General features: G+C 42.0%; 1 protein-coding gene across 3 annotated transcripts in view; it reads left to right on the top strand.

Moving 5' to 3' along the window:
• CPVL (carboxypeptidase vitellogenic like) overlaps window positions 1-25,951 on the top strand; it is a 129,008-nt gene that overhangs the window by 75,716 nt on the left and 27,341 nt on the right. For all 3 annotated transcript variants that reach the window (XM_045062829.1, XM_004762557.3, XM_004762558.3), the window contains exon 11: window positions 1,331-1,504. In XM_045062829.1, coding sequence (XP_044918764.1) covers window positions 1,331-1,504 — 174 coding nt within the window. The remainder of the gene's footprint in view (window positions 1-1,330; window positions 1,505-25,951) is intronic.

Genomic DNA, 25,951 nt, shown 5'->3' with positions numbered 1-25,951 from the left:
TCTGCACTTAGTATGGCCCTCACTTTAAGCTCTTTGGAATATTTCTCAAAATATTCAAGTAGTTTTCTTCCATAAAAGTAGGCCAAAATCAATGTCTTCTGTGCAGGATTAATCAAATAAAAAAGAAGCCAAAGTGGGTATTTGGATTTGTATCATCTTGATCTAGTGTATATGAGAATACATCTTGTTTTAAAAGTTGCCTTATTTATGAACTATTTTGTAAATAAAATATAAAGCTGGTTTCAATAGACTCTGCCAAACCTGTGGTTTTGGATTTAGATTCTACCAAGAGAAAATCAGATGGTAGGCAAGAGAGAAACAGGATTTGTAATCACATTTCTTTTTCCTTTACAGAGTATTGTATTTGAAAGATTAGCAAAAAAGGAGGATGCACAAAATTATTGGTCTCAAACATTTTTATCCTTTTGTAATTTTTTAAAATGGCATTTATACCTTTTTTCTTTTAGCATGATGAATATCACAGACTTTTCACTATCACAGACTTTATGCAGTATTTTTTTTTTTTTTAATGAGGCTCATGGACAACTTTTCTTTTGTCTCATGTCCTTCATAAAGTCATCTGTTTTTACACTTGGTATATTTCCCTCCTTTGATTATGGTTAGCTGATTATTTTGTACGTGTGGTTTTAATAAGCAGCAGAACATGGAAGAGAAAGCCTCGGCTTTTAATCCACCAGACCACGGCTCTGGCTTTTGTGGTCCATTTGACTTTCGTCCCATAGAGCCTCCGACAAGGAGCAAATTGTTTTTGATAAACTCACCCCTTCCGTTCTTTCCTGTCATTGCCTCAAATGTTGTGAGTTTTTTTTTTAAAGATTTTATTTATTTTATTTGACAGAAAGAGTGAGAGAGCACAAGCAGGGGATACAGCAGAGAGGGAGGGAGAAGCAGGCAGGCTTCCCGCTGAGCAGAGAGCCTGACATGAGGCTCCATCCCAGGACCCTGGGATCATGACCTGAGTCAAAGGCAGATACTTAACTGACTGAGCCACCCAGACGCTCCTCATACGGGGTTGTTGATTGGAGTCATAGATTCTAGAAGATGAGTTACCGAGAAAGAAAAATCGAGCATTTAAGTGCAAATGGAGCATTGGCTCTGAAAGTATCAGATCATCCAGTTTTGTTATCAGTAAAATTTAAATCACCTCAGAACCCCCAAATTAAAAATCTCAAGGCGGAGACCAGTTAACAGTCATGTCTCATCTTGTTCATTATAGTTTATATTAGCAGAAATTTGCAGCTTTCCCCACAGGCTGTTCCTGCCACCCAGTCACGTTTCCTCATGTTTTTCTGATGTCCCCTTCTGGCAGGAACCTGAGGACCAAAATTACTATGGGAAATTTTTGTCCCTCCCAGAAGTGAGGCAAGCCATCCATGTGGGAAACCGGACTTTTAGTGACGGATCCGAAGTTGAAAAGTACATGCGAGAAGATACAGTAAAGTCCGTTAAGCTCTGGTTAGCTGAACTCATGAACAATTACAAGGTAAGAGAGTTACTCCAGTTACTATCTATTTCAGGAACTTTGTAGATTACCCAGAGTGGAGGTGACGTTCTCTTGTTTGTAATTCAACTTCTGCCATTCTGTTTTTACTTTGGGGTTATTTTACGAACACAAACAACAACCCCCAGACTGTTTGGTTTCTTTGAATTGTTAGTTTTCCCTCTAATTAAATAACTATCCCTTGATAGTTTCCTAAAATGAAATTCTCTTTGGCAAGTGCCACATCTCATCATTTCTTGAGAAAAGAGGTACAGCAGAGCCAAGATGGCTGGCCTTGTGGAAGCCAATTTTGCCTTATTGCTCGCTTTATAATATTAATCCCAATGAAGTCAGGGATAAATGAAATCAACTGGTTATTCCAAAAAGTGCATTTAACCTTGTAATTGTATTCATTCCTATTGCTCAGTCACAGTTTTTTTTTTTTTTTTTTTTTTTTTTGGTATCTGCTTTAAGCCTAAAATAGTGCTAGGCTGTCAGCTTGAAACAATGAATGAGAAAGGCTCCCTGGTTTGAGGAGTATACATTCAAGCACTTTGTTATCTGAGATGATCTGCCTGATTTGCGGTTGGAGGTACCCGAGGAAAGGGAAAAGTGTGAATGAAGCCCTGAAAATGCAAGCAGAGGGGGCGTGGACCCTAGAATTCTCACTGTGAAAGAAGGACAAAGAGCAAGTGATGTAGGGAAAAGTCGTCCTCTGAATTTCTTTTCTGCTACCGCCATTCTCACCTCCTCTGATCTTCCTGAGCTGTTATCCTCTGTCCTTGGCCTGGTCTGTGGAGACACCACCACAGGGTAAGTGTGCTCGCGATGGAGGGGACCACCACCTGAGATGGTCCACGCCCTCTATAGTTTCTGGTAGAGGCAGGAGTAATGTTTGAGATGAACAAAAACCACGGCAACCAGTAGCCTACACACCTTTGTGAATTAGAAAAAAGGCAACCTCCCCTCAGGATACTTTAGTTCCATTGGTCAAAAAATTCTAATACATTGCCTTAATTGGAATCAAACTCTTTACTACCATTTTCTGCCATGAGGAATACACATGTCTATAAGGTCTTGAGATTGTTCAGTGTGCAGCTGTCAATACTGTGCAAGGAGTCCATTGCCAAAGGTGCCCTTACTAGATTGCGTTCTGAACTATGCCAGACCTTAAAGGCCCATCTTTTGGCGCTGTCTCTAGTACACAGTTTGAGACTCTCGGTATACAACCCTTATTGGAAAAAAATATCTATGGTCAGTGGCATGCAATCTATAAACCCATTATAAATTTGTAGAACTTGACGAAATACTTTCTAGGAAAGAAAGGGTCTAGCTAGATGAGGTCAGAATTTCAAGCATCCTTGTGTTTTGTTCTATTGGGGTCCTGAGTGCTTGCCTACCCAGAGCCTTCTCTGCACACTTTTTTTTTTTTTAAAGATATTTTATTTATTTCAGAGAGAGTTCATGAGCAGAGGGAAGGGTATAGGGTGAAACAGACTCCCCACTGAGCAGGGAGCCCAACACAGAACCTAATTCTGGGACCCTGAGATCATGACCTTAGCCAAAGGTAGATACCTAAGCGACTGAGACACCCAGACACCCCTCTGCACACGTTTTTAAAGCATTTAACTGGTTGTCTTCTTCTCTGAGCTCTCAGACCATGTTGTCTCTACACTGTGGCCACACTTAGCACCCTGTAATATCTCTGTAGGCTGTCCATTCCAATACCAGCCTGGAGCAGATGCCAATTACAAATGAATGAATGAATGAATGAAAAACCCATTCTATAAATTAATGCTACATCAAAAATATATCTAATAAATGTGCCCATGATTCATTAGATATTATCTACAAATTCATTAGGCCAGAAAGAGCTGAGTACTTGTGTTTTCAAAACATAAATGATGGGCTATAATTTAACATTAAAGAATACAAAGTGGGTTTGTTGTTTGTTTGTTTGTTTTTTTGAGAGGAGAGCAGATAAGGAAGTTCTGCATACATTTTTTTGTGCCCCTGGGAAATACATTTTCTCATTGTCTAAATTGCACTAGACTATGATTCTTTTCTCAGCCAAGTGAGGATAGGAAGGAACATGCAGCATACCTGATGATAAACTCTCCTGATAACTGGTTAATGACCATAGAGTATCCCCTTGGTTGGTAAAGAATATACTGATTAAAAATGATCCAGTATTTTGATATGTAAACATCTCTGTCCCTGTCCCATGTATCTTAAACCTACCAACATGAATTCCAGTGAAATCAGAATGTTCTTTAAAGTCCAAATTAGGGGGTGCCTGTGTGGCTCAGTGGGTTAAAGCCTCTGCCTTCGGCTCAGATCATGATCCTAGAGCCCTGGGATCAAGCCCCACATTGGGCTCTCTGCTCAGCGGGGAGCCTGCTTCCTCCTCTCTCTCTCTCTCTCTCTCTCTCTGCCTGCCTCTCTGCCTACTTGTGATCTCTGTCAACTAAATAAAATCTTAAAAAAAAAAAAAAGTTCAAGTTAGTTGTCAGGAAAAAAAGAGGATAGATTGGTGGTACAGATAAACTGTGTTTCCATAAAGAAAGAGAACAAAGTATGTAGTCAGTCTGAGCGCCCACCAAAAAGTGGCTGCTGCAGAAACAGACTGCATATTCATTGCTACAGCTGGGGTTGCCTACAGGGCAATGATTATCTTTGGCTTGTCTGTTAACAGTGGTGAACCTCAGTGTATGAGCAATAGAATCGGAACAACCTAGGTTGTTTTAAAACATTAGTACCCTCAAAATTGTATTTATGCAAGCGTCAGTGCTAATTTGTCAGAGAAAATAGTGCACATGTTTGTACTCATAGGAACATGGACATCTTTTTCTAGTACCAGATTCATTGTAGGCAAAGTGGAGTTTCTCTGATGGGCTGAGGAAGACCTTCATCAGCTCTCAGGAGCTCAGAGAACTCTTGTGGCCCATCAGTTTCTGTGTGGGGTTCGTAGAAACATCATCCTCTTCTTGCCAGGAATGTACTCAAAAGTCATTCTCTTCCGTTAACTTCAGATGTTTGGGCAGTAAATTGAAATACATTAGCAGGTTCCAAAATCAGTAGAAGAAGAAATAATCTGTTGGACTATTGGCATTCTCATGATAAGTTGGACCACAATACTTTCAGGATTTTTAGAGTTAGCTGGGTCATAGAGCATGATGGCTGTGAGCATGGGTTCTCAAGTACTTAGAGTTTGAATTCTGGTTCTCCGTTCACTGGCTGTGTTCCTTTGGAGGAAGATATTTATAAGCTCTCTGTTCTTCAGCTTTCTTATTTGCAAAATGCGAATAATAATAGCACTTACAGGTGAGTTCTTGTGAGGTTTAAGTGGATTACATATGTAAAAACACTTAGAATAATGAATAGCAGTTAGAAAGTGCTTGAAAATATGGGCTGTTACCAATGGTGTTCAACAAATTTTAGCAAAAGTCCTTAAGCACATGCTATATGTAGAAGTCACGTAAGAAACCTTGGAAAACACAAAAATAAGAAAAGACTTAAAACTCTTGGTTTCTGGTTCAGCATTTAAGGGGCTTAGAAGTTACCACTTGATCTGAATAACAAGTAAAAAGTTAAACTGAAAAATCGACAACTCTTCCTAGATCTGTGAGAGAAGTGAGGCCAGAGGGCAAACACCTTCTCCACAAATGGGAAAGAGGCGAGCAAATACAGAGAACCACAGCTTATCTGAGCAGAAACGTCCATAGTAACCACTACCAGAAAAACCCAAACTGTAAGTTTTTACAACAGGAAAATGAACAATCCAATTAAAAAAATGGTCCAAGACATTAACACACCCAAGTCTTAAAACCTTAACCCCTCACTCAAGAAGATATACGGATGGCATCCAAGCCTCTGCCGAGTTCAACATCACGTCTTCAGAGAATTGCCAATGTAAACCACGAGATGCCATTATACACTTATGAGAATGGCCAAAATCCAGAATGCTGACAACACCAGTGCTAAGAGGATATAGAGCAAAGGGAACTCTCATTCATTGCTGGTAGGAATGCAAAATATAGTATAGCCACTTGGGAAGACAATTAGGCAGTTTGTTGTTTGCTTGTTATTGTTGTTTATACAACCAAACAACTTTAACCAGATAATCCAGTCATCATATGCCTTGGTATTTACCCAAATGAATTAAAAATTCATGTCCACACAAAATCCTTCACGCAGGGGTTTGTAGCAGCCCTATTCATAATTGCCAAAACTTGGAAGCAACAAGATGTCTTTTGGTAGCTGAGTGGATAAACTGTAGCACAGACAATGGACAATATTACTCAACGCTATAAAGAATGAGCTAGCGAGCTGTGCACGTGGAGGAAACAAGTGAAAGAAGTCAGTATGAAAAAGCTGCACACTATACGTTTCCCATTCTATGAGATTCTGAGAAAGACAAAACTATGGAGACAGTCAAAGGTTCAGTTGTTGCCAGGGCTTAGTGAAGAGGGTGAGGTGAATAGGCAGGGCATAGAAGATTTTTAGGGCAGCAAAACTATTCTGTATGACATTATAATGTGGATCTGTGTCATTATGCATTTGCCCAAATCCATAGTCTGTACACCATCACGAATGAGCCCTGACGTAAACTAGGGACGTTGAGTAATAACCATGTATTAGTGTAGGTTCCCATGTTGTAACAAATGTACCACTGTGGTGGGGAAAGGTGGTGGTGGGGCAGTTTGTGCATGTGTGGGGTCAGGGGACAGAATGAAACGGTCTCATTTTCTGCTCAACTTTGCTGTGTGGCTAAGCTGCCCTAAAAAGTAAAGTTCAAGAATTAAAAAACCAAAAAGACTTCATTGTCTGCCTAGTGAAAGAGATAGATACCAGTATAGTTGATAAAAGGTAGACTCAGTTTCTACTTCCCGCACAGTGATAGAGTAGAGACTGAAAGGCCCCTTCACTGAAACAGAACGAAATTCAGTTGAAATTGCAATAAATACAGTTGCCACACTTTTGACAAAAGAAGATCTCAAAGTGAGAGAAAGAAAGCAAAAACAGAGAAACAAAGATAGGGAACTGAGTTCTGCAGAGCAGAACAGTAGCACAGGGTGGCTGTAAAGACCAATGTCCTCAGCTCTGTAATTAGTGACAGGGCCTTGGGCCCAAGGAAGGTGAGTTTGCCGAGCTGAGAGCCTGGTGCCAAGCCTGGGACACATGGAGAGGCTAATTGGTCCCATGATGGTAGTGAACTCTGGTGACCAACAGAACCAAATACACAACACCTAGAGGTATTTGGGGTTTTCAGATTTTTATTAGCTAAATTCAACACAAAAGTGAGCTCGTTATCAAGAGTCATCCACTCTGCTGTTAAACAGGGCTCCCACTGCTGAGGGTAAGCAGAACCAACTACAAAAGATGTGGATGTCCAAGGCACTGCAGATCTGGAAATATGTGGGATAGAATATAAATAACTAGGTATGAAATTTTTAAACACATAGAAAAGGAGTTTAGAAATTAGCAGTAGACAGCCATCAAATATGGCTAGGCCAATTTGAAAGAAAAGCAATAAGAACTGTTAAAAATGAAAAATACAGTATATTTAAAACCCAGTGCTTGGGAATAAAGAACAGATTAGACATGGCTGCCAATAAAATTCATGGATTAGGAGAAGTTAATCAAAATGAGACATAGTAAGACAAAGATGATTTGAATGATGTAATTAGCCAGCTTGATTTAATGATTATATATAGATCTCTAAACATAGTATCAGCAAGTCTCAAGTATTTTCAAGAATTTGCATCATACAGCCCATATTCTCTGACCATGTATGAATTTAGAAATCAATAATAACAATATATATAAAAATATCCAAAAAATACAAATAAAAATGTAAATCCATCTAACATGTATATCAAAAAAGTTAGTTCAAAAAAGGATGAAAACCACATATATAGCAATGTTAAAAGAGAAAAACTTTTTCATCTAAATAAATGCAAAAACGTGGATGTAATAAAATTAAAACACATTTACGCTAAAAATTTTAGCAAACTAAGAATAGTATCTTCTTCTTTTTCATTTAAGATTTTATTTATTTATTTGACACAAAAAGAGCGAGAGAGAGCACAAGCAGGGGGAACAGCAGCAGGAGAGGGAGAAGCAGATGAGGAGGGAGCCTGATGTGGAACTCGATCTCAGGACTCCAGGATCATGACCTAAGCCAAAGGCAGTTGCTTGCTTAACTGACTGAGCCACCGAGGTGCCCCACTGTATTGGTTTCCTATGGCTGCTGTAATACCATTACTGCAGACTTGATGGCATAAACTACAGAAATTTATTTCCTCACAGTCCTGAAGGATAGAAATCTAATGTCACCTTCAGTGGTGTTAGTACGGCTCCGCTCCCTCTGGAGACTCTGTGGGATAATCCATTCCTTGCGACTTCCAGCTTTTGGTGGCTGTTGGCATTCTTTGGCTTGTGGCTAAATCATTCCAATATCAACTTCTGTGGTCCCATGGACTTCTTTTGGTTTAGGGTCAAATATCCTTCTACCACCCCCTTATAAGGATACATGAGACTGCATTTAGGGACCTCATAGATAATCCAGAATAAACTCCCCATTTGAAAATGCTTAATCCAATCACATCTGCAAAGTCTGTCTTCCTCCTTCCTTTGTACCTTCATTTCTTCCTTTGCTTGTTTTTTATTTGCTACAGAAGGTAACATTCACAGGTTCCAGGGATTAGGACTGGATATCCTTGGGGAGGCAGTATTACTCAGCCCAGCATACAGTATGAGACTTTCTTGACTTGATTTTAAAAAACTACGGAAAGTCCACAATAAGCATTCTTTCTGTTTCATAAGACAGAACACACATTGCTTTAAAATCAGAGTTCATTATGATGTAAACAAATAAATTTTAAAAGAATGGGGGGAATTCCAGTTACTAAATGTATAGGGAATAATGGAGTCATGATTTGACAGATAGTACAGTAATAGTAGTTTCCGGCAAGAATCACCAATGGATGCTAAATTTGGTGAGTGAGACTGTGATGAGAAATGTTATCAACATAGTCCCAAAGTACTTCCCTTCAAAATATTTATGATGAAAAGAAAATTAGTAACTTTACAGTAGAGAACCCTGGCATATATGATCTAAGTTAACATTACCATTAATGGGACAAACCAACATTATATGCCTCTGATGTGTTATACCGAAAAGACACAATAACATGGATGTGATGTTCTTCCAAGAAGTGTCTAGCGGGAATGTGATCATGAGGAAACATCAGACAAACTCAAATTGGGGGACATTTCACAAAATAATTGCTAGTACTCGTCAAAAGGTCAAAAAGACCAAAGTATAAGAAGAAGAAAAAGAGGGAGGAGAAGGTAGTAGCAGAGGAAGAAGAAGAAAGAGGAGAGAAGGAAGGAAGGGGAGAGTAGGAAGGAAAAGAAGAAAAAAGGGTGGGAGGAAAGGAAGGGAAACCAAGGGAGAGAAAGAAGGAGGAGGGCAGAGGAGAAGGGAAAAAAGAGAAAAAAGAAAAGAAAAAAAATTTTTTTTAGTTAAAAAAAAATTTTTTTAAAAAGAAAAAAGGGGGAAAAAAACCCAACCTGAGTGATTAAGGGGACTTGAAACCTGAATATATACAATGTGTCTCCTAGGACCAAAAAAAGGGAACAAATGGAATATTTTGAATGAAATCTGTAGAACAGAAAATGGTTTATATCGAGGTTAACTTTCTGGTTTTAATGATTCCATGGTGGTTATGTGAGATGTTAGTAGTTTGAAGGCTACATGAAGGGTACCCAGGAATTCTTTGTTCTATTTCTTCAGCAACTTTATTGAGGTTACAGTTCCCAGACTGCAGAATTTAAAATGAACATTTAAAACGTTCAAGTCGGGGCACCTGGGTGGCTCAGTGGGTTAAGCTGCTGCCTTCGGCTCAGGTCATGATTTCAGGGTCCTGGGATCGAGCCCCACATCGGGCTCTCTGCTCGGCAGGGAGCCTGCTTCCTCCTCTCTCTCTGCCTGCCTCTCTGCCTACTTGTGATCTCTCTCTGTCAAATAAATAAATAAAATCTTTAAAAAAATAAAATGTTCAAGTCTGTGATGTTTAAGATATTCACAAATGTTTGCAACCATTACCACTCTTTAACTTCAGAACATTTTTGTCACCTCCCAAAAAATCCCTTATCCTTTAGCAGTAACTCCCTCATTAGTAACTCACCCCCTTCCAGCCCCTCACAACGACTACTCTTCTGTTTCCATGGACATCATACATAAACGGAAGCCTACAATATGCAGCCTTTTGTAACTGGCGTCTTTCACTGAACACAGGGTTTTTAGGTCACATATCCATGCAGTGCGTATCATGACTTTGTTCCTTCTTATTGCCAAATAATATTCCGCTGTATGACTAGACCCCATTTTATTCATCCACTCATCAGTTATTCCCACTTTTTCCCTCTTACGCATCATGCTGCAATGAGCAGAAGAATGCATACAGAATAAAACAGGAAAACAGGCAAAAGTAAATAATATATTATTTTGAGATACATGTGTGTGTAGTCAAACTTTTTTCAAAAGTTAGGAAATTCTAAACCTAAACCTCAGGGTAGGGGTTCTCTTGGTGCGGTGGGCAGAGGGTTGGGACAGGGGAGAAGTGTTCTGGGTGGATTTGCTGGTACTGGTCACACACTCGTTCTTAGGGTGGCTAGTGCATTTGTGAATGTCTGTGTGTAGTGTGCTCCCTAACCTACAGACGCAGAGTAATACATTCCGGGACGTATGTATAGTATATATATGTAGTATACATGTGTCTGTAGTGTGCACAGTTTTGAAGGAGGCAGACGGTGACGTGTGCTGTGCAGATGTAATTGACCATGTTCTGAGCAAGTGGACTGCTTAGCATGGCTGCGCCTTTACACTCACTCAGCACAGGACAGAGGTTTGCAAGGCATTATAGGGGAGACAGACAGTGATCTCTCACCGAGAATTCCATCAGTTTTTCTCACAGGGAGATGTTGATTACATAATCCAAAACAGATATTTAAATAATCTTTTTCTACCTCACTCCATAGGCCCGTTAGTGGGCAATAAATTTCCCTTGCAAATCATATTCTGTTCCAATTCCTTGATACTCATGTTAAGGTGTGTGCAGTTTCAGGTGTCAAGCTGCCTAGAATTTAAATTTTCCCTCTCACTCCCTAATCTATAAAATCTTACTTATCTCATAGAAATAAGCATAATAAGGGCAGCCATCTTACCTTCTTAGTAACCACTCTATGTAGGGCACCTAGCACCGTGTCTGATATGTAGCTGGCACCCAGTATACGTTAATGATGGAAGAATTCTCATAGCAGGGGAGGGACACCTGGGGGCCTCAGTTGGTTAAGCATCTGCCTCAGGTCATGAGCCTCGGGTCCTGAGCTCGAGTCCCGGCATCGGGCTCCCTGCTCAGCGGGGAGCCTCCTTCTCCCTCTGCCCCTGCCCCTCCCGCTACTTGTGTGTACTGGCTCATGCTCTCTCTCTGTCAAATAAATAAATAAAATGTAGAATAAAAACAAAGAAACAATTGTCATGAGAAAAAGGAAGTAATGTGCAAAGACTTGACAGAGAGTAGGTGCTGCCGAAGAATAAGTTACTTCCCTGAATTTGCCCTTCTCCTACAATTCTGGAACCGCACTTCTACTCTGGCTGGGTTGGCATTGCTCCCTTAGCTTTAGAAGCACCTGGGGAGCCTCAAAAACAAAAGAAACCTAAAATCACGGCCCACTCCACCAAGTGTTCTGATTTAATTGCCTGGTATAGCTCCTAACACATAGTAGTGTGAATAAGCTTGGAAGGAAAGGAGGGGGGGGAAAGGACAGCATGATAGAAAACAAAAAACAGGTGGTTTGTTCATTTATACCATAGCTGTCTTTACAATAAACTCAGATTTGATTTTAGTAACTGCAGATAATTCATCAGTCTGATTACCATTGATTACGTTATTATGTTCCTTTCTCTTTAAGCAGGATTTTTTAAAAAACAAAAACAAATATGCTCTCATACGCTGATTATAATATGTATCTTGACTTAAAAAAAAAAATGTGAGGGGGGCGCCTGGGTGGCTCAGCGGGTTAAGCCTCTGCCTTTGGCTCAAGTCATGGTCTCAGGGTCCTGGGATCGAGCCCCGCATCGGGCTCTCTGCTCAGCGGGGAGCCTGCTCCCCACCCCACCCCCGCCTGCCTCTCTGCCTACTTGTCATCTCTGTCTGTCAAATACATAAATAAAATCTTTTAAAAAATATATGGTAGGGGGTGGAAAGTGTCTCTCTAAAATCTAGGAAATGCAGGCCATACTCCCTAAGAGCTATTGGCTTTGAATAGCCTGTTCTTTGTAGAGCTCTGTGCTTAATCCTTTTCTGATAAAGACGGTATGCTGTTCTTATGATGATTCTTGTTTAAAAAATTTTTTTTGAAAATTTTTTTTGTTTTGTTGGTTTTTTTAATTTGAGAAATCTCAGGAATTTTTATTCAGGTCTGTCCTAAGCCAATACATTTTTCTGTAAACGTCACAGCGCCAGTTAAGTTTTGTTCAATTTAGTTCCCTATTTAGACCATGAGATATTTGCAGCAGGTGATGACTCTGGACCTACCTGTGCTGGGCTGCTAGGGGGTTCAGCAGTTTAAAGCAACTGCTGCAAATCACTCTTGACAGTTTGCAAAATACTGTGCAACTTGGTGAGATGTGAACTTCAATGAACACTTTCTCACCACCTAAATTAGTGGATCCTATGTCTCTTATTCACCATCACTCTCAATTACCCTGAGCAGTTATGCTGTGCCTCACCAAAACTGTCACAATGTAGCTGATTCCCTGCCTTTATTTTGAAGGTGCTGTCATCCAAGAACATGTGCTGACCTTTAGCTGCTCACTCATAGGCAATATTGGCAAATAATGTTTTTTATTAACATATAACGTATTATTTGTTTCAGGGGCACTTGAATATGTTTTTAACTCCTTTTCTCTGTCTGGCTATAGTTCTTGCCTTCCCCAAAACATATGAGCTATATTTTCAAAGTCTAAATGTTCATGCGAGTGAGAATGTGAGTGTGTGAGTGAGTGAGTGTGTGTGTGATTGTATGTCCTGTGTGAAACCATTATTTCAACCAACAAGAGCTACAGCTCTATTCCTAATGGCCATTTGGATCAAAAGCAAAGCCTTGTCCTTGGATTTGAAGTTGCTCCCGTTGCTAGGTCGTTAGGAAGGCCACTGCAAATTCAGGAGGTACCATCTCCAAATACCAGTTTCTACCTCCACGTGCTTGTGCTTTGAAAGGTTGAATTGCCCTGGGGTAGGGCTTAGTTTGCTGTGTTTAAAAGTTCATCTTGTCAGGAAATTGTAAATTTAAAGTTACCTTTCCCTGTCCTTTCTCATCCTGCAGCTCATTAAGTTTCAACTAATTGCATCTTCAGAACTCAGGATCTTAATGTGTTTCAGCTTTACCACCGGAGCAAAATCTTAACACCCAGCTGTTGAGTTCTCGTTACTTATCCCAGGCTATCAAAAGATTTTCATTTACAAATAGGCAGTTCTTGATTAATGAATGTGCCTTAGAATTTTGAAAGGTAAATATTTCGAGTAGATCTAACTCATTTTAGTGGTCACTCTAATTGCTTGTGGCATTTTCCTTAATGACATCTTCTGATGGTAAAATGGCAATCGTGGCCAGGAAACAAGATTTGACAAATGACAATTTCTTGCATACAGGAAAGCCCAAATGCTTAATAGGTCTGATTCTTCAACTTTTAGGTGGACTCTAAGCTTCTATCAAAGCATGATGGGAAAAGTCTGGCTTTGTTGACACTAAGCTGATGTGATCACTTTTCTTCCAAAACCCTTTGAAAAGACAATGAAGCCATTCTATGAAAAACTTCTGGGAGGAGGAAGTAGCTCCAAGTGAAGCCTAACTAAAGAGAGGGAAGCTAATCCTGGGACATTTGTTTTATGTAATCATAGCCTGTAGAAACGCAACTGCCACTTTATACGCAAATAAAAATAGTGTACATAGGAAAATCAGTGTATACTGCAGACTTCCTTATTAATTCATTTTACCTATTTCAGTTATAATCCAAGTGTAAGCAAGAGCGGCATGAATTTTTTTTATGAACTGACTTCTACTGGGCTTCTTAATTTTTTTTTTTTTTTGAAGATTTTATTTATTTATTTATTTGACAGACAGAGATCACAAGTAGGCAGAGAGGCTGGCAGAGAGAGAGGGGGAAGCAGGCTCCCTGCTGAGCAGAGAGCCCAGTGTGGGGCTCGATCCCAGAATCCTGGGATCATGACCTAGGCCGAAGGCAGAGGCTTAACCCACTGAGCCACCCAGGTGCCTCTGGGCTTCTTAATTTTTAAGCATTTTGATGAAGAAGGGTAAAGAGAATACCCATCAATTATAAAAGAGACTTTGATTTCACCCAAACCTGCCATGCTTCTGACATCTGTTCTTGTTTGTCCTTTCAGTTTACGTTGGGACGAAATGTTCACATGAGAAATGACACGTATTTCTATTTTCTCTTACTTATTTCTTTAAGCTGTTTGAAAATATATTCTGTGTGAATTGGTTTGTTTTCAGTTTGCTTTGTCTGGGGAGCACTGTCATCATTGTGCGAGGGCTTTATTTTGTTGTCGTGTGATACTCAAAACATTAGAAGGTACACTTACGATTTATGGCAACAGAAAACGTAAACTTTCATCTGGAGTCACCAAATATGGCAGGGGGAGAGCAGTATGAGGAGCAAGATAATAATAGCGATACCATCTGCCAGGTAGGCTCTATGGCTCTCAAAATCAATGCGCTTAGAAATGCGTATTTAAATCCAGGTGCTATGAAAGCCAACTGCTGTGAATACAGACGATTATATCAGTTGAATTTATGTTGAAAAGATAAGTAGGGAAAGAGTGGGGGGAGTCGTCCTTTCCAGATCCCGTGAGGGGGTCTCTTGTGCAGTAACCTTCGCCACACCGCAGTAGCTTCTCCTTCTTTCATCCTCACGTCATGGTATGACAGGAGAAGGTGCCAAACGTGGACACAAATGTCATAAAACTGGACCATGGGAAACCAGGGTGTGCCCACCACCATCCTCTGGGGAGTGGGAGGAAAATAGTAAAGGCTTAATTTTTCTTTTAATTGAAAAATAAAGGAGGGGCGCCTGCGTGGCTCAGTGGGTTAAAGCCTCTGCCTTCGGCTTAGGTCATGATCCCAGGGTCCTGGGATTGAGCCCCGCATCGGGCTCTCTGCTCAGCGGGGAGCCTGCTTCCTCCTCTCTCTCTCTCTGCCTGCCTCTCTGCCTACTTGTGATCTCTTTCTCTCTATCAATTAAATAAATAAAATCTTTAAAAAAAAAAAAAAGGAAATTAAAAAAACAAACAACCAACAAACAAAAATTCTGCTAATGTTTCATAGATGGATTGGCACCAGGCGCTTATGGTCTGTATGTTAGAGAGTCACATATTTGGCTGTGATGGAACCAGAATGCCCAAAGCCAGTGTTGTTTTTCTAACCTTCGCCATCATCATTTGAGCCCATTGGCCATAGGATCTGGCTCCAGGTTCAGCACTTTTTCCACTAGAGTTTCCTCTTCTTCCATCTGAGTGTGATTTAATTCAATGGCAATTGACCTGGTTTATCGGTCTAGAAGGGGAGGCATTGTTCGCACGCTTACAGCTGCCTGAGCAAACCACTGTCGCAGCCCCCGGGGGCCCTTCCAGAGCCGTGGCATCGCTGGGGTGGCCTGTCCTGCTCTGTCGAAGTCGCCCAGTCCTGCCCCGGCCGTGGGTCAGTCTGTGCTGTCAGCTTGATTATGAGCAACTCCCACGTCTTGTCACTGGGTAACAGTCTACACCACGGCACAGGGTTCCTGTGCTGAGTGACGTGTGATTGGATGAAAGCTGGAAACTTCAACCAGGCTTTCTGAAAGAAGAGCAAGGCAGGAGCCCCTGACCTCCCGTGTCTTGACTCCCCTGTGTCTCCCTGGGCTCTGCTCGCTCTGAATATTCAAGTCTGTTTCTTCATCCTCTGCACAGTCCTCGTATTTATTACAGTGTTTTGCACAATCCCTTTGAGCTTATTCTCTGGAAAAAATAAGCAGAAAGTGCCTTACTTACCAAGCAAGGGGGAGTTATGTTTTGGGGAGAAAAACAAACAAACAAACAAACGAATTGCAAGCTCCTGGAATAACTTTGATGGAATATCACTGTTGAGAGTATGGGGCAGAGAACCTGTGTCTGACTGATACCAGATTTTTCTGTGTAGGGGAAAACCTAAAGACTATAGAGCATCAGTAAGACTTCTTTTTTTTAATTTGGTAAGGAGAGGGAGCTGTGCGACCAGGTACGTGTCTCCTCTCATGGGTACATCAACCTGGTTGGAAACTTTTCACTTATTTTGCTGCTCACCTGGGGACTGATGAAAGTGGGCGAATTAGACTTCTAGAAGTGCTTTTTCTGGTTCCTGGGTGAGTCCTTGTTTACTCTTAGTCTTATGATATAAAAGGCAAAGTAATCCTCATTTGCAGAGAACTAGAACTTTCTCACCTGGAAGGGAAGTTTGTTATGGGAGATGAGGAAGGCCAGCCAGAATCCAGAATGGGCTGCACCTTGCTGAGTGCCCTTCTCACAGGGCAGTGGAAGGCCTCCCTTCCCACTGTTCGTGTTCCTTCGGGACCTTATGAGCACTTCCTTTAAAAAAAAAAAAAAAAAAGATTTTATTTATTTATTTGACAGAGAAAGAGAGAGAGGGAGAGCACAAGCCCAGGGAATGGCAGGCAGAAAGAGAGGGAGAAGCAGGCTCCTCGATGAGCAGGAAGCCCAATGAGGGCTTGATCTCAGAACCCTGGGATCATAACCTGAGCCAAAGGCAGACGCTTAACCCTGTGAGCCACCCAGGCGCCCCTTCTGAGCACTTCTAAATTGATGCCTGTTGAGGTTGCTGGGCATTTCTTCTGTGGCAAACCACACTGCTCTCTGTTGGTCCTTGGGATAGCTTCAGCAGGGAGAAGGGAGAGCAGGCACCAGCGACATTGCATAGTGTCTGGGACTCTGCTTCCCTCTTTTCCATCTCAAAATCCTTGGTGAACCCACTGAGATTTATAGCAATGCTCTTTATTTTTGAACTTGAGTGACAGTGATGTCGAGGAGCGGGGAGCTGGCAGGGGACTTGATGGCAAGGGGTTTTCTGGAGCTCCTATCTATTCCCCGAATAGTTGAGGCCGGAGGAACCACTCCCACTCCTGCACCTGGACTGTTTTCCAGCTTCCTGAGTCCAGCTGGGTGAACTGCAGATTCCTCGTCTCAGAGTGGCCGTCCTTGGAAGTTGTCCTTCTAGCAACTGTTGACAAAGGGACAGATTGTCTTTGCAGGATATACCAAACCCAAGGTATACATGGCTGCTGTCCAGTAGAAATAAAATGCAAGCCACGTATGTACTTTTAAACTTTCCACAAGGAACATTAAAAATACATAAAGAAGCAGGTGAAATTAATTTTGATAACATTTTCATTAACCCACTATACCCAAAATAGTAATCTGCATGCCATCGATATTAAGAAATTACGATATTAAGAAATTACTGAGATACTATACATTCTTTTCTTGGTAGGAAGTCATCAGGAACCAGTGCCTATCTTAGACTTACAGAACATCTCAGTTTGGACTAGCCATGTTCCAAGTGCCCACTAGCCCCATGTGGCTGGTGGCTACTGTATTGATTAGTCCGGGTAATTACCTGTAGCCTTAATTATTATAAATTACAGTATTTTTTACTTGTTCCATGGGGCTGTTTCTTGTTGGCTGGGTCGAGTGCAAATGTATATACTCATTAATGAAGTTCACTTAATAATGTGGGAAAGGAAAGAATTGGCTCCTTGGCCTACCTTTCAGTAGAGTAATAACATTGGCAAGCACAAAGCAGTCTTCGTGGGTGACCTTTGGTGTGATCTTGAAGCTGGCATTCTGACAACCAGGAAGGACAAGTTCCTCTCTGGAGAGACTCATCTGGGAAACGGACAAGGCTGCTCCTGGGGCAGTTTCAGTTCATTAAATCCAGTTATTGTGATGAGGGTCAGAGGAGACTCTTAAGAGGTTAGGGAATCAGAAATGGGCTCTGAGAGCAGACCCTGAAACAAGAAGCTGAGCAAAGACTTCCCTCGATTGGGCCCCCATGACTTTTCTATTCCAACGGGAGGAAATAAATTATTCTGGGTCATTATTAGAAGTAATTTTAAGTGTGCTATTCTAGGTAGTTAAATTTTCTTTCAAAGAGCCTTGGGTTGCAGTGATGGCTTGCTGGATCCTTGTCAAGTTGGCTTTGCTTCTCGTTCCCTTCTAAAAGCAACTGAATTATTTAGAGTTAAGTTGCAAGAAAGCAGGAATAATTTTCTTTGGCCAAAAGACATTATTTGTATAATCGCTGGGTGCTCACTCCAACTTGTTTCTCCACTTTCGTTTTTCTTTACTCGTCTTGGCATAACCAGCTGGTGGGGGAATGGCAGGCACATGGGGGTGTTTATTCTAAGTTCATTTTTCCTCTTTCTTTGTCTTCCTTTCTCCTCAAACTTGGAAGCAGAATATGCCCCTTTTGAAGAACAGCTTGGTTGCAGAAGTGACTACTGTTCATTCAATGGTTGCGTTATTTTCCCACCAGTCTCCTTTAGGCAGGCCCTGAAGACTCTGGCTTCCTGCGTTACAGCCCTGTATCCCTGCAGAATCATCGGGAAGAAGTAGGGCCAAAAGAGCAAGCAGTGGGCCACTGGGACTGAGGCATTGTCCGCGAAAGGATAACAGCTCTGCTTGCAGTCGCGAACATTTCTGGAACATTATCTTGCACAGCAGAAATTCAGTTTTTCTTTTGCAGTTGAGCTTTTGGGAAACCCTCAGGAATTACCCCAGGTTGAGGTGGATATTACTGAACTTATTTCTCTTCTGTTCAGGAGAAAGGCACCTGTGGGTCATGCTAATTGCCTCCGGCAGAAACAACTCCCCGCTACACTGGGGTTTATAATAGAAGAATGAGAAGTAAGGCAGCCAAAAGAGGAAGTGTGGAGGGCTGCTTTGTAGGAGTTTCATTGATTTAGCATCTGTGGGGAAAGCTTCTTTAAAAAAAAAAAAGGGGGGGGGTTTGGGTTTTTTTGTTTTGTTTTTTAGTGCACAGGAGAACATTCAAAACTAAGACAGCGGCCAACTGGGACCGCTGTGCAGCCTGGAATAGCGGAGGCCGCTGTTCCATCATTTCCCCAAACAGGAAACCACAAAATGTTGGAGATTAAGGTCACTAGATCATTGGGGAAAGAGCATAACTTTGTCTGCAAAGTATTATGATGGATTGTAAATGGCCCAAAATATAAGCATAAATCTTTCGTCTAAAAATGCTACAACAAAAATCCAGCCTTCTCACAAAAGCCCAGTTTGCTTTCCTGTCGTACTGAGAGACCGGAGCCCCTTTTGGCGGCATTTCAGTAATTTTCCTAATAAGTTGAGGAGTAGTCAGGAAAGCAGAGAGAAAAGCTTTGTGTGTTCTCTGTCAGTAACATGTGTGCTTCAGTTTGGGTTTAAAAAAAAAAAAAAAAGCAAAGATTTAGATCAGCAAGTGGCCCTCAAGTGATTTATTTTCAGTCTTCTGCTTTTCTACTGGTGACAATGAAAATATATCAAAATCACATTCATATACCTTTCTGCCCCAAATCCCTTCTTTCAAGTATTCAGTTGTATAGCCACCATGAAAAAGTACAGATGTCTTTTTTCCCCATTGAGTATCATGTGTGATCCCCTAAATTACTTGAAGTCAGAATTTGACTCTGACGGGGGGGTAGGGGGCTGAGGGAGTTTTCAGGTGAGTCTGCAAGTAAACTGGTCTGTGGCTAGCTTGGCTAACTGTCGGTTGCTTTCTATCTGCCTGGAAAATATTTACCCTTCTGAGGTGTGTATTGTGTAAAATAAGGTTATTATCTTCTGATTCTGTTTATCAGATCTTTACTAGGGAGAGGTTTTCTTGCTGAGAGAGTTATATCCATGAAAAAAAAAAAAAAAAACTGTGTATATACATCCAGAAAAGCTTGTGGTTTAAGATGTTAAAATGACTAGATTTTATTTTATTTTTTTTGAAGATTTTATTTATGTCTATTAAAGAGAGAGAGAGAGCAGCAGGGAGGGGCAGAGGGAGAAGCAGGGAGCTGAGTGGGGAGCCCAACGTGGGGCTCGATCCCAGGACCCCCTGAGCTGAAGGAAGACGTTTAACCCACTGAGCCACCCAGGCCTCCAATGCCTAGATTTTAGAAATACTTAAATGGAACTGACTTTTTCTTTGACCCCTCTTTTAGGAAAACTTAGAGATGAAAGAGTAAATATGCCTCTTCTCTTCTAATTATTCGCTGCTTTGGAAAGTTAAAAAAAAAAAAATCTGGAGTGTTAGGAGGATAGGGGTCACATCTTTTCATATGTGTTCCCTGGGTGTCTAGTCCTCAGGCTTTGCATGAATATTTACTTTATTTATTCAGAAGTAGGGATTTCCCAAAAGCAGATTAAACAAGCAAGCAAACAAAACATGCTCCATATATAAGTGAGCATGTACTCTTGCCTCCAACTCAGACAAAAGGCCACTTCCCTTCCATTTTTCAATGGAAGTGAAATTCTGCTGCCTGTGGATCCAGGAAGGAAAGGAAAGGAATAGAGTTGGATTGAGACCTACTGATCTTTCCTTTTTACCAATGACAAAGACATAGATACAGAGAAATATTTTCCTCTTCTAAGAAAAACAATAGCATGAGCTCCGAGTAGAGGACAGGTGCCCTTGCACCTCTTGTGGCTGGGGGGGCAGGGGGGGAACACCGGTGAAGGGGCGGGGGCAGCCTGAAGGGGGCAGCCACTGCCCTGAGTCAGCTCAGTGTGGGTGAGTGGAAATCCAGGCCCACCGTGGTCAGATCTCCCAGAAGTTAAATGCCAGCATCTAATTGCAAAAGCAGCAGTGACAGCAAGTAGATTACAGGAAAAATCCCTGCAAACTGAACGCAGGCCTCCAGCAGCCAATTTAAAACCTCCACGTGCCACTACAAAAACGTACTTTTCAGATCTTTCTTGATCCAAAGTAACCACAACACAGATAAAATCCTGCTCTTCAAGTGACAGGATACTTCTGCATCTCCCATCCCATCCGGCCCTCCCTACAATCCCAGGATATAAATATTCCACTCTACAGAGGAGAAGACTGAGGCTCAGAGTGAGTCAGTGACATACCCAAGATCATTCAGGAAGCCCAGGCCTCAGGAGCCTGAGCTGGGGCTGGAGCTCAGGCCTGCTGTGTGCTTTGTCAAACCGATGAGCTCCTACAGTTGTTTAGAATTGTAACTTATCTGTATCACAATTGTAATTCACAAGTAACGCCTGACTTGGAGGTTGTGGAGCTCTTTGAATAGCTATGTTGAGCTCTTCCAATGTGTTGATAATAATAACAGGTGTTAGCATTCACTGAGCATTTACTATGTGCCCAAAATGCAGAGATTCACATGCATGGTGTTATGTCATCCCCCCAGGGGTCCTCTGTCCTAGATGCTTCTCTTCCACCTATTTTACAGATGAGGAACTAGAGCTCTAAGCAGACTGAGTAATTTACAATCATCTTGCTAGTAAGTGGCAGAGTTAGGAATCGAACCTAAAATGGGTTAAATAACACCAGCCTTTTGGGGGTGTTGTGAAATCATGGATGCGCCATGCTTAGTACAGTTCCTCCAGCAGAAGAAGAATGAGAGCATTCTGCTGTTACTCAAAAAATGTCCTTTTTGGGGTGCCTGGGTGGCTCAGTGGGTTAAAGCCTCTGCTTTCGGCTCAGGTCATGGTCTCAGGGTCCTGGGATCGAGCCCCACATCGGGCTCTCTGCTCAGCAGGGAGCCTGCTTCCTCCTCTCTCTCTCTCTCTCTCTCTCTCTGTCTGCCTCTCTGCCTACTTGTAATCTCTGTCAAATAAATAAATAAAATCTTTAAAAAAAAATGTCCTTTTTGAAAGCGATACTCTTTTTTAAACAAATATATTTTATTTATTTATTTGACAGACAGAGATCACAAGTAGGCAGAGAGGCAGGCAGAGAGAGAGGAGGAAGCAGGCTCCCTGCTGAGCAGAGAGCCCGATGCTAGGCTCGATCCTAGGACCCTGGGATCATGACCTGAGCCAAAAGCAGAGGCTTTAACCCACTGAGCCACCCAGGGCCCCCTGAAAGCTTTTCTATCAGTTAAGTATGGGGAAATTCCTTGCAATCTTAAATCTCATGCTTCAAAGCTAAAAGTTTCTTTACAAGGGTAATTGATAAACTCATGGTTCTGACTACCAAGAAAAGATTACTGAGATACCGTGCCCAGTGTGTGTGTGTAAAATCAGAGTGAAAGGCATGTTATTTCAAGTGTTTGAATAAATGGAGTTCAGGTTTGGCCTGGCAGGATTTCCTCCCACTGTAGGCCTATCCTGGAAGAGTGAGATTGGCAACCAGGTATTTGACAGGAATGTACCATCTACGTACTTTGAAGGCTTATTTTAGAAGAAGGGCTCTATTGAGTCTTCCAAGTCACTCTCCAGTTATCAACCTACTTGAGAAGGAGGACCTGACATGTGCTGAACTCCTAGTATGTGCCAGGCACTATTCTAGCAACTCTGAACACAGTATCTCATTTATTTTCACTACAGTGAGATGTAGGTCTTCCCATTTTCATGTCTAGAAAAGGGAATGCAGCCCATGGAGGCTAAGCCCCGTGTCCAGGGGCTCCCAATTACTGCATGCTGGGACCTGGGTGACAATGACCAATGAATGGTCATTGGTATAGAAGTTTGGATTTCATGCTTTCAGCAAGAGAAACAACCTTGCTAACTCGAAGCATAAAAAGAATTGATCAGAAGATGTGATAGGTCACAGAATTCATGGAAAAATTGAAGACATAGATGAGGAAAGACTGGGAGCAAGGACAATTCTGGGGATCCAGGTAGGAAAGCAAATGGGCAGACTCATCAGGAAACCCTGTGTCACAATTCAAATTTTATGAAAAGAGCATTTGAGTGCCCTAGTGTAGGACAGACACTCATCCCTTGCACAGAGGAGGCAGGATATGAAATTGGCAACCTCCACTAGGGCTGGATCCATTGAGGGTGTGGGAGTCCTGTTATCAGGGGAAGCAAGAGTCAACCTAGGCAGGCCAAAGCAATAGGCAATCAACATACAGCATTGTAGAAAACTTCTCACAGAGTACAACTGACTCTACCCAGTAAATGTCAATACTTTTCACAGGAGGCCAGGCCCTGCTCAAGGCTGCAGGCCAAACACGTGTCAGGAGAGCCCCATTCTCAGGGAGCCAATGCCATGCGACAGCTGCTTCCTCAGTGGCACTCCTTACCACAGAAGTGAGGCATCTGTCACCAGCCGAATAACGACCTGGTACACATCACAGAGCCCAAGTGAGAAATGACGGAGAGATGTCACCAGACTTGGACGAAGAGACCAAGCTTGTTTCTGAACTAGAGATGTGAACTGTGTCTCACAGTCTGCCAACTCTCCGCTCCCTGAGGCTTTTGGTAGCACTAAACGTTTAGCTGTGGGGAGTCAGGAAATGCTTGTTGGTTTGAAGGAATTCAGCCCTTTTCTTAAGGAGTTCTAGGTAGGCGTTTGGAAGTCTGGGATCTCAGACACATTCTGGCACCTCGCTGTGTCACAATTTCCTTAACAGCTAAGTAGAGGCAGACATAATTCCTCTCGTCCCAGTGTCCTGAAGCAGTCAGAGAATAAAGCCGATGTATAAGAAAGTACTTAGGAAAGTAAAATGCTCTTCTCATTTCTGCCTTTTGACCAAACAAATAAATAATGCTTATAATCCAGTCACCTCCTACCATGTCTTATAAATTATTGATTTCTGGAATGGGTTTTTAAGATCGTCCACAAGCAAACTAGTTAGGCTATTTACCTAGCTGTCATGAAAATCGAGAGCTGGTAATATTTGAGTTAATACAAATTATTCCCCAATAAAGACCCACCTTTTGCCAACCAAGGTCCCCGACATCTTAGTGTTATTATTTTACTATTTTGTCTTCATAAGCACATCCTGATTACATTTACACCCCCCCCCCCCAAACCCCCTGGAAAACAGTCAAGTCAAAACCAATCATCCACATCTTAGCTGCCTTAACTGTTAGTATTTTGATGTGTTTTTTTCCCGTTTGAAGCATCTTTTCGAAAATGTTGTATTTATAGAGTACAAACAGTAGAATCACAGCCTTCATTGATTTTTTAATAAGTTATTTTTCCACGTCTAAGCAAAACCATCAATTTCACTGAGCTCACTGGTCAGACCTCCAAGTAGTCAAAGAAAAAATTCTCTAAAGGGAGTGCCCTTTGCAGTTTAACTGAGGCATCACAGCTGTCCAGGAAGGAAAGCGAGGAAACTGGGTGTTTCGGGGGAGCTGCCTGGTGTTGTCACTGCAAACCAGCTCCGTCCAGCCCGTCTTTCCCTTGTGCCTTGTTTTGTTACAGTCCCTACTGGGAAGACAAGGGTAGCTAAAAGCTGCATTCATTTCTGTCTCCGCCTCTCTGTCTTTAGATCCTGTTGCTTAAAATACCAGCAAGCCTCAGGGAGAGGTTTGCCCCAGACTGTCCCAGGGTTAGCTCCAAAGCTCTGCCTCCTGGGAAACTCCTCAGGCCAGGCCAACGGTGGGGGGATGGGGGGGGGGCTCGTCACCCCTCCCCCCCAGGAAGATGTGGAGGAAATGTACACAGATCCTCCACAACTGACCAGCTCATCAGGGCTTGGGCCTTGTCCTGGAACTTCTCTGACTACCAAGCTGAGTAGCATGTGCCCTTGGGCCTCGGAACCACCCACCCCTACGCTCCACCCACCTGGTTCTTTGGCTCCCTTCACTGGATCCTGGGTATCTCTCCCACTCACCCAGCCCTAAAGGCAACTGAAATATTCCTGTCAGGGCTGATGAGAGTAAATGTGACATTTAGATAAAAATAAAAGCTCTGGAATTCTTACATTTAATGCTGGCAGCCTTAAATGCCAGCTTTGAAATCACCTCGCTTGATCATTAATCTGATTTTTCTTTCTTTCTTTCTTTTTGCATTTGACTTCTGTGCCCTTTAGAAGTTAAAAACGTGTTCCTTGCTTTAAGAAGATTTTCCGTGTGCCCCCAGAAGCAGGCCTTCTACGTGTCCCATGTGCAAAATTATGCAGTTCAGCCCCACACTGCCTCGTTTCAGAGAGTTAGAGCTCTTGTTTGTGATGAGTCTTGAATAACAAGGGGCACAGCTCAGGGACGGACTGCGTTTCAATTCAGTCCAACAAACATGTACTCTAATGCTGTACAAATAAGCCCGTTTTTGCTGTAACCTGTGGATCTGCTTCCCTGAAAGATAAAAAATTCCAATCAATTTCAAAATATACGGATGATCGTCAGGTAGCTCCAAGAGACACTAAGAAAGCTGTGAGCTTCATTTAGTGGCCACAGAGTGGAAAACAACCAGATGCGCTTGTGTATTTGCTAGTTAATCAGCATCTTTTCATGGAATTCTAGAAGAGGAATTACTTTATAGATGATTATCTCTGCTAATCAGGCCTTTCTCGAAGGGGGGGGGGGTTGGATTTAAGCCTTGTTTGCTGGTACAGATCATGTGTAATTGTTTCCATACTGTTGGCAAAACAGCTGTAGGAGTTTTGCATGGGCCATAAGTACCCAAGGTCTTTGAGGCAATTTCTTTGTATAAACAATGCAAATTTTTATTGCTAGAGTTGAGTTGAGTCTTTTAAAGAGGCTTTAAATGGAGCAGGAGTTTTCCCCTTTGGGTTTCTGCTTAGGAGAGCGGAGGTGGTGATGGTGATGGGGTAACATGAAAGATCCTGTGCTCCTGCAGCAGAGGCCCAGGGCTCTTTCATCTTGGGCTCAGTCTTGGCCCACTGCTGCTTGAGGATTTGGAGTGTGTAAAAGTCCTGGGCTGTTTAATTATGTGCAAGCCTTTTAAGAAGCCTGCACCAGGAAGGCAGAGATGGAAACATGTGCAGTGAAACATTTTATATCCAATTTGAGGATTCAACCAAAGGTCTTCACTTGAGCGAAACCAGAACTTCCAAGTAGATCAAAGGTAGCATGGAGCAGAGGAAAACCTCTTTGTTGGGGGTTGAGTAACAATGCCTTACAAGAATTAGTATCGTGTGAGTTGCATAAAAATAACCTGAGAAGAGTGGAAAACAAGGGAGAAAATCAATCAGATTTACACCACCTATGTTAACCAACTATATTCATGTTTTTTTAAAGTGGCATTCCGTATGTGTATGGGTTTATATGCCTATGTTCTACATGCGTGATTGTGATATGTATTTGACTTTCAGCTTTCATACTTAACAGCATGCGAGTATTTTCCACGTTGCTACATGGTTGGTTCAGTGGCACATTTTAAATGGTTTTGCATGATCCCATA

This window comes from Mustela putorius, unplaced genomic scaffold, assembly GCF_011764305.1.
Source record: "Mustela putorius furo isolate JIRA1106 unplaced genomic scaffold, ASM1176430v1.1 tig00003845_pilon_pilon_pilon, whole genome shotgun sequence".
Taxonomy (NCBI): domain Eukaryota; kingdom Metazoa; phylum Chordata; class Mammalia; order Carnivora; family Mustelidae; genus Mustela; species Mustela putorius.
Note: the sequence above shows the minus strand (reverse complement) of the source record. Positions and strands in the feature narration are given on the sequence as shown.